Genomic DNA, 12,725 nt, shown 5'->3' on the forward strand with positions numbered 1-12,725 from the left:
GTGTGCTTGCATGTGTATCACAGCTGTAAACAACATTTTTGTAGAGCACACTTTCACCACGACACACTTTCTCTTTAAAAAAAACCCGCAGCTTTGCAACAGTCTGCTACTGTACGTGAGGTGACACGTCTGCTTCAAATTAGACAAACAGAGCAGTGGTCCCTCCCAACGGGTTCAATCTGCATGATTCTGGCTGACACAGTACTCTGAATATTAAGTGTCTTTCACCTAGCGCACCACTGGATCAGAATTAAATGTAATTGTTGGTAATGATCTGTTTTAATGTGAATCCATGTAGCAGTGCCAAATGTTTGCAGTAGTTTTTGTCTTTCACTTTGTTTGTGTATATCAATGACCAGATAAACTGTCAATTAAACAGTTTTACATTTTACATTGCTGGATATACAGTAGAAGTTTAAACTCATGACCACTCAATGTGTCTCTGCAGGTAAAGTATGACTGCAGCGGCAGGTGTGTTAACAGGCTTGGCCAAGCTAAAGCGCCAAGACTCCGCCCGCTCTCAGCATCGGCCCATACCACCATCGCCGGGCCTGGGAAACCCCGCCCCCGAGGCTGCCCCAAGGTGATCATCATATGACTGCAAATGAGCCTGTTAATCAAAAAGCCAGCACAGACTGTTAACATAGAAAATTCAAGTGTTTTGCCTTTGCAGTCTCAACATTATTGCTGGGTGTAACCTTTTAATGTTATCAAACAGAGAACGTCTCCAAAAAGTATTCTCTTTCCATACTTTTCATTCAGAAAGCGGAAGCGCCGCACAGATGTGGTGGTGGTGCGTGGCAGGCTCCGCCTCTACTCGGCCTCAGGCTTTTTCCTCCTCTTGGGACTTGTCATCTTGGCCATAGGGATCGGTATGGCGACGCTGGGTTACTGGCCTCACGGCAAAAACACAGCCACAGGAGGAGGAAATGGAGTCAATAAAGAGAAGGATGTGGCCAACACCAGCCATGATGTGCAAGGTAAGGATGGAATAGTGCATCGACACCTTCTTGTAACTGCGCAGCTCAAAGTCATCTGTGTCAAGTTGCTTTGTGTTCTTCAAACAATGGCAATTGGAACTGACCAATTCAAGCTGGGGTTGGACCTAATAAAAGTTGTACATCTGTGTTGTAGGGTACAGATCTACAGAGTACCTGTGGCACATTTCTGATATAAAAGCATGAATCTACCTTTACTTCTATGACCAATCCCCTCCTTGTTCGGTTTCTTTAGGTACACCTTCTAAGCAGACTGAGAGTGCTCTCATGCGGTTCCTGGAACAACATCTTCACTCTGAGAGGATGAAGATGCTTGGGCCCTTCACCATGGGCATCGGGATTTTTATTTTCATCTGTGCTAACGCCATACTTCACGAAAACAGAGACAGAGAAACTAAGGTAGGCCTGAAGTCATCGGATCCACACACAGAGTCAAATCCTGCAACATGTGTCTTGCTGGCACCAGAAAAGTTCATTACACAGTAGAGTAGCAAATGGATTTGTGGCTTACATAACAGTGGTCCAGGAACACAGATATTTCAGTTCTAAAAGTCAGTTGCATTTGTAGTTAATATTCCTTCTCTGTTCTCTGTTCAGTGTTCTCATCTCTGTTCTCCCTCCACTATCTAGAAAATAAGGGGGACTATACGCTGCAGTCATCCATATTCATCATTTCCTCATAACTTATGTGCAGATCAGACTTCTCCAACCTCCTTCCACCTTTATCCCTGCAATTTTCTCCTGATCATATTTTCTCTGTTCTTATGCCTTCGTCTTCCCTTCCTTGATTTGATTAAACCTCTCCTCCTCCCTTCGCCCCCTTCCAGGTAATAAATGTGTGAGAGACGTGTACTCCATAAGCATCCAACATACACAAATCTGAAACTCCAGAATAATAATGAATTCAAATGGTATGCTACAAATATGAAAATGAATGTTCTTGCTAATAGAATTATCTTCTTCACTCACTAGATAATCCATATGAGGGACATGTACTCCACTGTCATCGACATCCATCGACTCAGACAGAAAGAGCAAAAACTACAGCATCACCGCAACAGCACATGTGCAAGAGAGGCCATGGACCTTCGGGCCTTCGGAGCTGATACTGCAGCGCGCTTAGCCAGCAACTCGCTACTAGCATTCTCAAGCCGGGGAGTGGCTGGAGGAGGGTCTACAGAAGAGGAGGAGGTGCTGTTAGGGGATGAGGAGTTTCAGAGACATAGAGAGCAGGCTAAATTGGATTGTAGCTTTGCAGGGTTGCTGGCCCCGCTCTATAAGGACCGTTCGTTTTGTGGTCCTGGGCTCGGGTTGGCTCGTTCGGATTCGATGCGTCACCAGTGGTCAGTGGATGGAGACGGGGAGAAGGGAGGACATCACGCACGCTCTATTGTCTCCTCCTCTATCTCTGCATTCACTCTCCCTGTTATAAAACTCAACAACTGTGTAATCGATGAGCCGGAGATGGAGGCGATAACTGAAGAGGACAGAGGAGGAGAGAGGAGAGACGGAGAAAGGTCACAGCCTCTGAGCTCCATGGAGTCCCTGGTGGTTCCTGTAGCATCTGTTGCCAAGGCCACCAAGCCACCAGGCTTACACCGGAGTAACTCTGCCTCTTCTTCCTCCCGCTGCTCCTTGTTCTCCTCTTCCTCCCTCTCTCCCGCTCCCTCCTCTACCTCAGGCTGTTGGCTTTCCCCAGGAGCAGCAAGGAATGACTTTGGCTCCAACTCCTCTCTGCACATGCTCAACAGCCACTCCAAGTCTCTGGACCTGGAGCGCGGGCCCAGCATGCTGAGCGTGCACCCGGAGCAGCGGAAGCACCCCAGCTGGCCCCGACTCGATCGTAGCAACAGCAGCCGCAGTCACAGTGGCAATAGGGGCAGCAGTAAAGGTTACATGAGGCTGGAGGACAGAGAAGAGCAAGGGGAGCGTCTCTTGGATGTTTCACAGTCCGCGACAGCGAGGCGTGATTACAGCAAGCGTGAGAAGCTTCTCATGATTTCAAGGTCGCATAATAATCTGAGCTTTGAGCATGACGAGTTTAATAGCAGCACACTGAAGAGAGGCAGCTCTGAGACTCGATTCTGAAGGCACTGAACTAAAGCTTGACAACAGTCCTGTCCTGTTCTGTAAATTGCTCTCACACACACACTATGAGTGTACAGCCTGTATCAGAGGAAGCTGACAAGCTTAACAGAAAACTCGAAAAGGGTTTCAAAGACAATTTTGAGCAGCAGGTTGTAGAGTAGTGACTAATGGACCAAATTGCACAGTAAAAGGTTCAGGCCGCGTGACACTACACGCCTCGCCTTTTGTACCTGGTCAGGGGTACTGTTCTATAGCCGACCCTGGCCTATGTGAAAGAAGAGGATCCCTCCAGGGATCAGAAAATGCGTCACATTACATCAACAATCAATTTTGTACTAAAATAGTTTTAATTCAGTTTTAACTAACACAAATCTTTATGATCAATACTACAAGAGGTTTTAGAAATTGCTTCTTTATGTGTTTCATTCCAGCAGCTGTGGTTGAAGTTAAGGACGCTGATGCTGGAAGCTCTTTGAGCAGATTTCTGCCTCAGTGGCAGTACACATGAGGCAAATACAGTAGTAAATAAAGATAGTAACTGTCCAATAAAAGTAATAATAATACATTTACAAAGTGCTTTATATGGTTGTACAGAAGACACCTAGACTGATTTTAAAAAGAAGCTTGACACAGACACAGATGCCAAAACTAAACTGATTCAGAGCCATCCTGCTATGTAAAGCCTGGTATGTAAAAAAGATAGTGGTAAACTGGCGCAACGAGGCTCTGAGGTTCAAAGGATATAGATTTTAGGGGTAAAGTACTTGTTTTAATGGTGATTACTGTATGGCTGTGGCTGTCTGATCTGACATTAGATGTTGAAATACTGTCAGTCCACACAAATGGATAAATTAAGATAAAACCAGTTACTATAACACAAAGGGGTTCTAAGAAGCCTGAAAAACCCAACAGTAGCCCATGTTGCCCTGCAGTCACAGTATTCCTGCCCTTTCCCATGAACTATGGCTGCAAAGACCAACGGATCAACAACCTTCAGTATCTGCCCAACAACACATGGCTCCTACCGTGAACTAAAAATAATATCTAGCTATAGCTCTGCTGCAGGCACTTTAAGGTTTTTTCATATCAGATTAAATTCTAATTAGATTTCACTCAGGATATGTAATCTCTCATTCATAGGGTTAACGCCTGGTTCATTAACACCCATTCACACAACAAATGTTTAGTTCTACAGAAAGCGATTATTGATGACAGACATTAAACTCGAGCCCGTAACAAATCACCGCGTCCTTTGCTGTCTTTATAAATCCAGGGAGCTGTAACAATGAAACGTGAGCCATGTTGTTTTCTCTTACCACATTTACCATGTGATGATGGTTTCAGGTCTGAATTCAGGAATTTGTGCTATAGGTGCAGAAATTGCTCTCGGTTGTCTAAGTGAGCAGATATGCTGCCTCCATACTGCTCAATATGTCAGTTTCAGGTTCGGTTTGGTTTTAAAAAATCATCCTTAACATTTTTGTAAATGTCATTAGGAAGATGTATTCTGCTACTTCTAATGCAACACATGTGAAGGGTAACACACTTTGTTATCCTGGGATCTAACTTGATGTGTGTGTCCACTCAACACCGCATACATGTTGAAGAACTCGGCCGGAGAGCAGTCTATGGGTCACTGACAAATTTCATCCTCTCAAAAATAAACAGTATTTTCACTGAAATGTGTTTTGCCTTTATGAATGTATCCAACATAAAGTGGTTACACATGGATTCGCGCAAAAAAATCCCTTTCTTATGTGCCACAGCACACAAACACACATGTTCCTACACAAGACATGACCCACACACTTACGCACAACTTCCCAAACACATTGCTAATCCCTTTTTCTCCCTCTCATTCCTTTTCCTTCTCTGTCTCTTTTCGTCTCCTGCACATAAAATAATAAATAAAGGTCTGAGTGAGTCATCACCAATTATCATAGGACTACACACAAACACACACACACACACATGCACACACACACACACAAGGACCAAAGATTATTTACATGAAAGGATGCATACGTATTCCTGCTTAACATAAAAGCACGCACACAAACACACACAATGCAATTCAAAAGCAGAAGGCTGATGATGCTGTCTCATCTCTGTGTGTGTTACCGAGGGAACAGATGATAATTCAAACCCTTTCTGAAGGCAGGAAGCATATTAAGCCAGCAGATATGGATGATGTTGTGTCCTTTGAACGGTTAGCAAGTAAACTACAATTACCTCATCCTGTTGAGTCTTTCCGTCACTCCTGTTGTTGATCGAGTGATCGATTATAGTCACACAATTCACATTAATTGATCATTGGTTTGATTTAAAAAAAATAATAATAATAAAAAAAACTACCTTCGCCTTCAGCAGTTAACTCGGAACATTTAAATTACATAATATAAAAGCATCTTGTTGCCAGGAAACATAGTGAGACAACACTGACTTTTTGTCTCTTCTAGCCTATTCCCAGACTCACATATTCACATCAGAAAAGCTAGATAATTATAACTCTAAAGACCTCTTAAAGTTGCATCTTAGTTAAACTAGCTGTTGTGTAAAGGCACATCTGGAAGCATGACTTCCTCTAGGAACATCACTTAGGTCGCCCTGTTAAGACAGATGGCTGACTGATGAAAGCTTTCACATAAATAATTCCAGAAAAAGTGCCTTTTCTCAGTAATCCTTACTTCTTCGACAGGTTGGTGGTTGTGGGTCACTGTGACCAACCTGAGCAGAGCCTGCTCATGTAGTCTATCGCTCTGCATCAACTGGGAATGTGTGCAGTCGCGAGCTGATGTGTTACGGAGAGACAAATCATGTTTTCGCACCTCCTCGGCTGTGTCACACACTTTGGCTAGCTGAGGAGTAGACAGAGTGTTTTGAAGGAGACAGAGCCTTTCAGTATCTCATTAATACTCAATAATCTTATGTGATGTGCAAAAAGCTACTGCTATATCTTTATCAGCTGATGGACTGTAACACACGTGTACTGAAGTTTAAGGTGCCGACAGTAGATAATTCTTCTATTACTATATGTTATTACAGTTCATCTCAACTATCAAATTTCATGAAAATCCATGCAGTTGTTGTAAAGACATTACATTCGCGAACCCAAACATGATCCTCAAGGTGACAACAGAAGGTAAACTCACTGGACTCATCATCTGGAGACCATCGATATCTGTAGAAAACTTGTGCGTCAATGCATCCAGAAAACTGAAAGACCAATCATCAGATCAACCGACGATTACCTCATCTGCAAGTTTGGCTTCAAATCTCATCAAAGCTCATCTGGGATAAGCTATGATACGATAAGCTTATGGGCTGCAACACAAACCTGAGACCAGACGCCAATGTTTAAAAAAAGCCATATATTTTATCTGGTTAAGACAATCAAGCCCATGTACCACACATTGCAAGACCAGTGGGAGTGTAGAGAGGCTGCAACCTTAGCTTTTACCTTGAAAAAGACCATCTGTTATTCAACCGGTACTCATGCCATTTCTGTTCCAGAAAACCAGTAAACCAGTAAAGTCCGTGTCAGCTACAGAAACTCTCCTATCAGTGATGGGACATACACCTCAAAAAGGAGTAGAGTAAAAAGTAAACTATGCCGAAGTCATAGTTTTGTGTCAAATTTATTTTAATACTGGGAGTACAAGAAGGTATAATACTGTAAAAAAAAAAACACATCAGTAGTAGTTTACATGTGCAGATAAGGTTGCACAAATTCATTTTTGTCAATCATTAAATTTATCTAGATCATGAATTCATATTCACATCAGAATATTCATTAAATTTTCCCCCCAGCAATAACAGGGTTTAATTTAGTGTGTTTTTTCTTAATTGTGTGCAGTGATGCTGGGCAGTTTACTGACACAATCAGCTAATAACCCCACTAATTACCACTACACATCTGGAGGCTAAACTGAATGGGTTGCAGATTAGCTGGGTAGAATGGCTTCCAGGAGGGTGCACCGCTTTAGCACAGCTGTCACGGATAATAGCAATGCACCACAGTTTGGATGAGCTATGCTGAATTAGTAATGGAAGTGAGTCATCCAGTCAGAAACATATTGGTTTCTAGAGCGGTAAATGTTTAGCTCTTTATATTTTTTGACAAGGAAAAAAAACATGTTTTTTTTTAAAGAAACCATATTACTCCTTAATGCTCAGACAGAATCCAGCACTGCAAGTTGAAGATGAGTACTTATCACTCTCAGACTGAGCTTGAATGTTTAAAATAATCTCTGTGTTTTTATCATATCACGTTGACCTCTCTCCCAGTGGTTCATTGTCTCTTTGCACCATCTCCTGTGTAATTAAGCAGAAAACACAGTTTCCCTGCAGTGTGTGTGTCACTGAAAGAGCCCTGTGGCCATAGTGTGTGCACATGTGTCTGAGGGCTTGTGCACTTGCCACAAGGCAGCAGTAGGGGTGCTAGCTTAGTTGCCATAGCAGCCCAAGATGTGCTCTGGACCCCTGCCTGAAGAATAAACTCACACGTGTATGTAAACTGAGCTTTTTAAAACAACAATAGCCCCTTACAGCCAGCCGATAAACAAAGCCTAAAGACCAAAACTGTTCAATAGAGCTGTAATCATGGGGCTACTCCAAAAGGCTCCTGCTCTGTCACACAGTGATAATTGAGAGATTGCGTGGCACATTTATCTGATGCAGTTGACCTGTGTGTGTCCATGCACTGCTGCTCACAGGGAGTAAAGCGAAGTTGTACACTGTATAAATATATTAAAGAAATGCATTCTCTTCTAAATATAGGCAAAGAGAAGCTCCCTTATTCCTATACCTGCTCCACCGCTGCTTGGGTATCCCACAGGTCTCAGGAGGAGTTGTTCTGTAAGGAGGATACAGTGCAGGCTGTAGTCATAGTGTAACCTGTACTATGGGCTTGAAGACTCCTTCCATTGGACCGTCAGTGGTGTGACTGTGGAAGCAGAAGATGAGATCAACATGTACTCAGTGACACCAGCATTATGCAAATAAGCCTGCCGTATGACTCACAGCTTTATAAATCCATAAATCCGAATTCTAAAGCTTGCTTTGACCTTTACAGCTTCATCTTCAAAGCTTTTGGTGTCTACACTTAGAAAGAGTTCATTATAGTGTTGGTTTTTTAGATGTAGCAACTCTTGATTTATGGTGGAGGGTTCCTAAACTTTAAAGATGACTCTGGACCACTGACTGTATATAAAGATGGACAAACCCTCCGTGATGTTGGTTTTGAAGCTCAATGTGGACGTTGCTGTTTGCCGCCATCTTGGTGGTGCCTGACTCTGCCTGGCTAATTCAGAAATTGTCATGGGGTGGAGCTTGAGAACTGAAGCATAAACTAAATTATGCATAACTTTGATGCTATGCTCACAATAGCGACGTGGGATCAACAAGCTACTGTACGAAGCATTTTCATCGGTAGCAGGCGATATGGCTAGCTGACGTGAAACCCTTGAGAAAGGCTCGACACACGAAAACAACTTTTCTGACGTTTTTGTATCAGGGTGTTTATTTCTGAAGTTGGGCATTTTAACATGGAGGTCTGTGGGGATTAACAGGCAGTTATGCTGAATACCATAACCTGGATGTTGTGCAGGACTCCTATATTAAAATGCACTCATTCTCACTGGTGTACCTACTGAACTGACGAGGGAGTGTATATTTCTTGTAAGTGTTGTATGTTTCTTATTGTTCGCGTTTGCTGATACAAAACAGGTACTTGCTGTTCCTCTAATGCTTTGTGTTAAGTGAAGAAGAACATTGTACTGATACGAGCTGATCCTCGGCTTCATTGATGTTGTCTTCAGTGCTGCGGCAGGAACATCCTCATTTCTTTCAAGTAACAGTATGAAATAGTTCACTTTAGACAATAAATATTGTCTTATTGTACTCATGAATATTCATCCCAGCCAAAGTTGTTGTCTTCAAAAATGGTGCTTCTTGGCTCACTCTGTATTTTTGTTCACAGCATCCCATAATAAATCAACGAGATCGTTTTATGGTACCAAGGTAACAAGAAAGCTGTTGTTTTTGGGCAGAGAAGGGCAAAGTTTTCAAATATGGCAGACGCTGGAATGGGTGAAAGAAACAAAACGAAATCTCTGCCAGACGTTCGAGGCTTTCAGTGAAAACATTTCAATTTCTACAGTCATGCTCCACTACCTAATTAATTTGACAGAGACATAAGGATGTCTAAAAATGCTTGAGTGGTGCTTCACAGGAAACTCACTGCCTCCGCTGTAATGTTCATTAAACACAACACACAGACACACAGACAGTGGCAGCACCAGGTGAGTCACCAGTGTGCTTTGCCTCGTATTTCTAAATTCAGTCTGTGCCTTTTTATTTCTCCACCCATCTGCTTCCTTTCTCTCTCTCTTGTGGTTTCCTATTTCGTTCCCTCTCCCACATGCTCAGATGCCACCTTCATTATCCCATCTCCTCTTTGCCTTTCAATTACTCCCCCTCTCCTCATACTGCCCCCTTGTTGATTGCCTGTTCATGTATTCTTCTTCTACTGTGCGTCTCTGATCTCCTCCCACTCTGCCACTAGAACCCACCTTTCTCCCTGTCTCTCTCCTTTGTATGGACGCAACCGTAGAAACTAGCAGAGAGCAGGCTGTTCATATTTCACACTCCTCAGTAAGTGTTACTCAGACATGCAGGTGGAGAGGGCTGCTAATGAGAGAACCGCTGAGTCTGTAATGGGACAAATGAGAGAAACAGATAAATCTGTCAGATTTGTCATGTTAAGTCTGTCTGCATGTTAGTTAGTCTCTGTCCAGACAAATGAAATCATCAATATTATATAATCAACTATGATCAAATGTTGGCTTGTTTGATTAATAATGAAAATTAGATTCCCTTTATCTAATTTTAACCTGTAGATGACGCACTGAGCGTGTATTATATAAGTTCTATATATAGAAATACAGAGTATCTTATTATAAAATATAAAGAGTTCACACACTATAAACAGAACTTCATATGTTTGATCACTAGAGTGCCAGGGTGCAGGATTTTAATGCCCATGAAACACATTTCAAACGTTATGCTAATGGTTCAGCCAGACCACATGCAGAGGTGACCTACAAGCATTTTTTAAGATAATTTATTTGGTATTTTTGCCTTTATATGATGATGACAAAAGAGATACAAGCAGGAAACATGAGGGGAGACAGATTTGACATCCAACAAAGGTCCATGGCCAGATATGATTTGGTTTGGGACTTGACCACCTGCTATTTAGTTGAACTTTTAAAAGAGAATAATCATAGATTTAGATGAGAAAATTTACACCACTGTCACGTCCCAGTAAACATAAAGCTACTGCCATTTACCAATATCTAACTTAGCTTAGTAAAGTGCTTGCAGACATTCTTTTATTCATTCACCTTCTGTAACCACTTATTCCGGGGTCTGCTGGAGCTTATCCCAGCTGTCATCAGGCAAGAGGCAAGGCACACCCTGGACAGGTTACCCTGGACTAACACAGAGAGACAGACAACCATTCACACTCACGGCCAATTTAGAATCACCAATTAACCTAATCAGCATGTCTTTGGACGGTGGGAGGAAGCTGGAGTACCTGGAGAGAACCCACGCAGACACAGGAAGAACATGCAAACTCAACACAGAAAGGCCCAGTCGGCCCATGGATTTGAACCCGGGACCTTCTCGCTGTGAGGCATCAGTGCTAACCACCTCGCCACTGTGTCTCCCCGTGCTTGCAGACAGTCTGGCCAAATGTGCCTACGAGCATCAATATCATGATGTAATGATATTTTTTTATCATTTTTTAATCATACCTAAAGTTAAATCAAAAACACACGGGGAGGCGGCTTTTAGTTATTATGGTCCCCGATTATGGAACAGCCTGCCGGAGAACCTCAGGGCCGCAGAGACTGTTGATGTTTTTAAAAAGAGGCTCAAGACCCACCTTTTCAACCAAGCTTTTAATTGATTCTCTTAATATGTTTTTATGGTACGTCAGAAAGCATTTTATCTATATTGTTCCTTTCTTTCCCATTTTACAGTTTTAGTCCCTCAGTTTTTAGCAATTTTTAGTTTTTAGTAGTTTTTATCAGACTTTTTATTATTTCCTTTTCTATTTTTATTTTAATTATACGTTATAACGACATGTTTTAATTTTATGAGCTGAAAAGCATTTTATCCATATTGGTCGTTTTAGTCCTCGGTTTTTAGCCCCAGTGTTTCCTCATGGGGGCCGACCACACTGGGAGTTGCGGCTGGTCTACTGACGGGGGTGCTGTCCTGTGGGCGGCTCTGGCCCTGGTGGCTGGAGGGCTCTGCACCTTGGTGTGGGGCCTCCTGTCTGCCCGGGTCGGGGCTGTCTCTATGGCGGTGCTCCCTACAGTCGTGGGCTGGAGGCCCTCTCGGTGTGGTCGGCTCCCAAAGGTGGCTTTCTCCTTGCGCCGGGTCTTGGTGCCCGGCCATGTCTCTTGTGGGTGTGTGGGACATGTCTGTGTGTGTTTGTGTGTGTGTGTGTGTGTGTGTGCGTGTGTGTTGGGGGGGGGGGGTGTTTGTGTCTTGTGTCTCTGTGTTTTTATGGGGGTGGGAGTGTTCGATTTTTTGTTCTGTTTTTGCTGTTTTTAGCCTCTGTGAGGCACTTTGTGTTGCTTTTAAAAGGCATGAAAAGTGCAATATAAATAAATTTTGATTTGATTTTGATTTGAATGATTTAGGACTAGGAAGCTGCACAGGCATCTCAACCAAGAACTCCACGATACGACAAATAAAAGACAGCAGTGGGAGTATTTTAACTATTACAGTGAACTTTGTCTGATTGTTTTTCAGTGGTCAGTGCCTGGGAGCCAGTGTTGCATCCTCTTCTGCTGTGTTTCAAAAACTCCCTGAAGCAGATCCTAATGCCTAGTATGGCAACTATAGCTAATTTCTAGTGCATTTTCAAGTTGTAAGCATTTTGGTTTTGCACATATAGACGGATAAACTACACACTTATAATAGTTGAAAAATTACATAAATGACATCAGATAAAACATCAGCAGCTTTTAACACAGAAACCAGTCGTACAAATGAAACCAAATTATTTTACTTGTTGAGCCAGTACTACAAATCTGTGAGGGGCAAAAGTAAGTGCACCTCTAGGATTAGTTCATTTCATGGGCAAATTATAGTACATCAGTTCAGAAGAGTTCCTCTGATTGGTTGTAGGACTTTCCAATTGCAGTGGTATTATTTCCTCTATATCGGTTTAAACACGCCCCATAATGAATTCCAAATGGTGTGTTACCAGACTCATACTGACTCATTATGAGAATTAAGTCTGGCTATGGCAGGCTAATACAGTTCATGTTTCAACTCACAATTAGCTCAGGGGCTTAAATTGAAGTAGTTAAACTAGTTTAAGATTAGTGGCTTTTAATCAGTTCAGTTAGAGACTCTTTCTTTTTCTGTACTAAATTGAAATGTTTAGGTACAATGCACTTCTTTTATTCCCAGTAGGAGTTTGTGTACACACAATTCAGTTTGAATCATGACACGGGTGAAGAGGGAAATAGAGCAATTAGATATTTAAGTTTGTAGTCGCCGACAAGAGGAGGACAGCAGTAGCAGAGAGACAGTGAGAGAGAGACTCGTGGGAAA

General features: G+C 42.5%; 1 protein-coding gene across 1 annotated transcript; it reads left to right on the forward strand.

Annotated features, from left to right (window-relative positions):
- Nucleotides 1-455: 455 nt before the first annotated feature.
- Nucleotides 456-3,443, forward strand: tmem200a (transmembrane protein 200A; the record flags this gene model as incomplete). The annotated part of the gene is made up of 4 exons (XM_084560334.1): nt 456-583; nt 763-980; nt 1,234-1,397; nt 1,971-3,443. The coding sequence occupies 4 exons, from the start codon at nt 456-458 to the stop codon at nt 3,084-3,086; spliced, it is 1,626 nt and encodes a 541-aa protein (XP_084416460.1). The 3' UTR covers nt 3,087-3,443.
- Between the last annotated feature and the right edge of the window lie 9,282 nt (nt 3,444-12,725).

This window comes from Chelon labrosus, assembly GCF_963514085.1.
Source record: "Chelon labrosus genome assembly, chromosome: 14".
Taxonomy (NCBI): domain Eukaryota; kingdom Metazoa; phylum Chordata; class Actinopteri; order Mugiliformes; family Mugilidae; genus Chelon; species Chelon labrosus.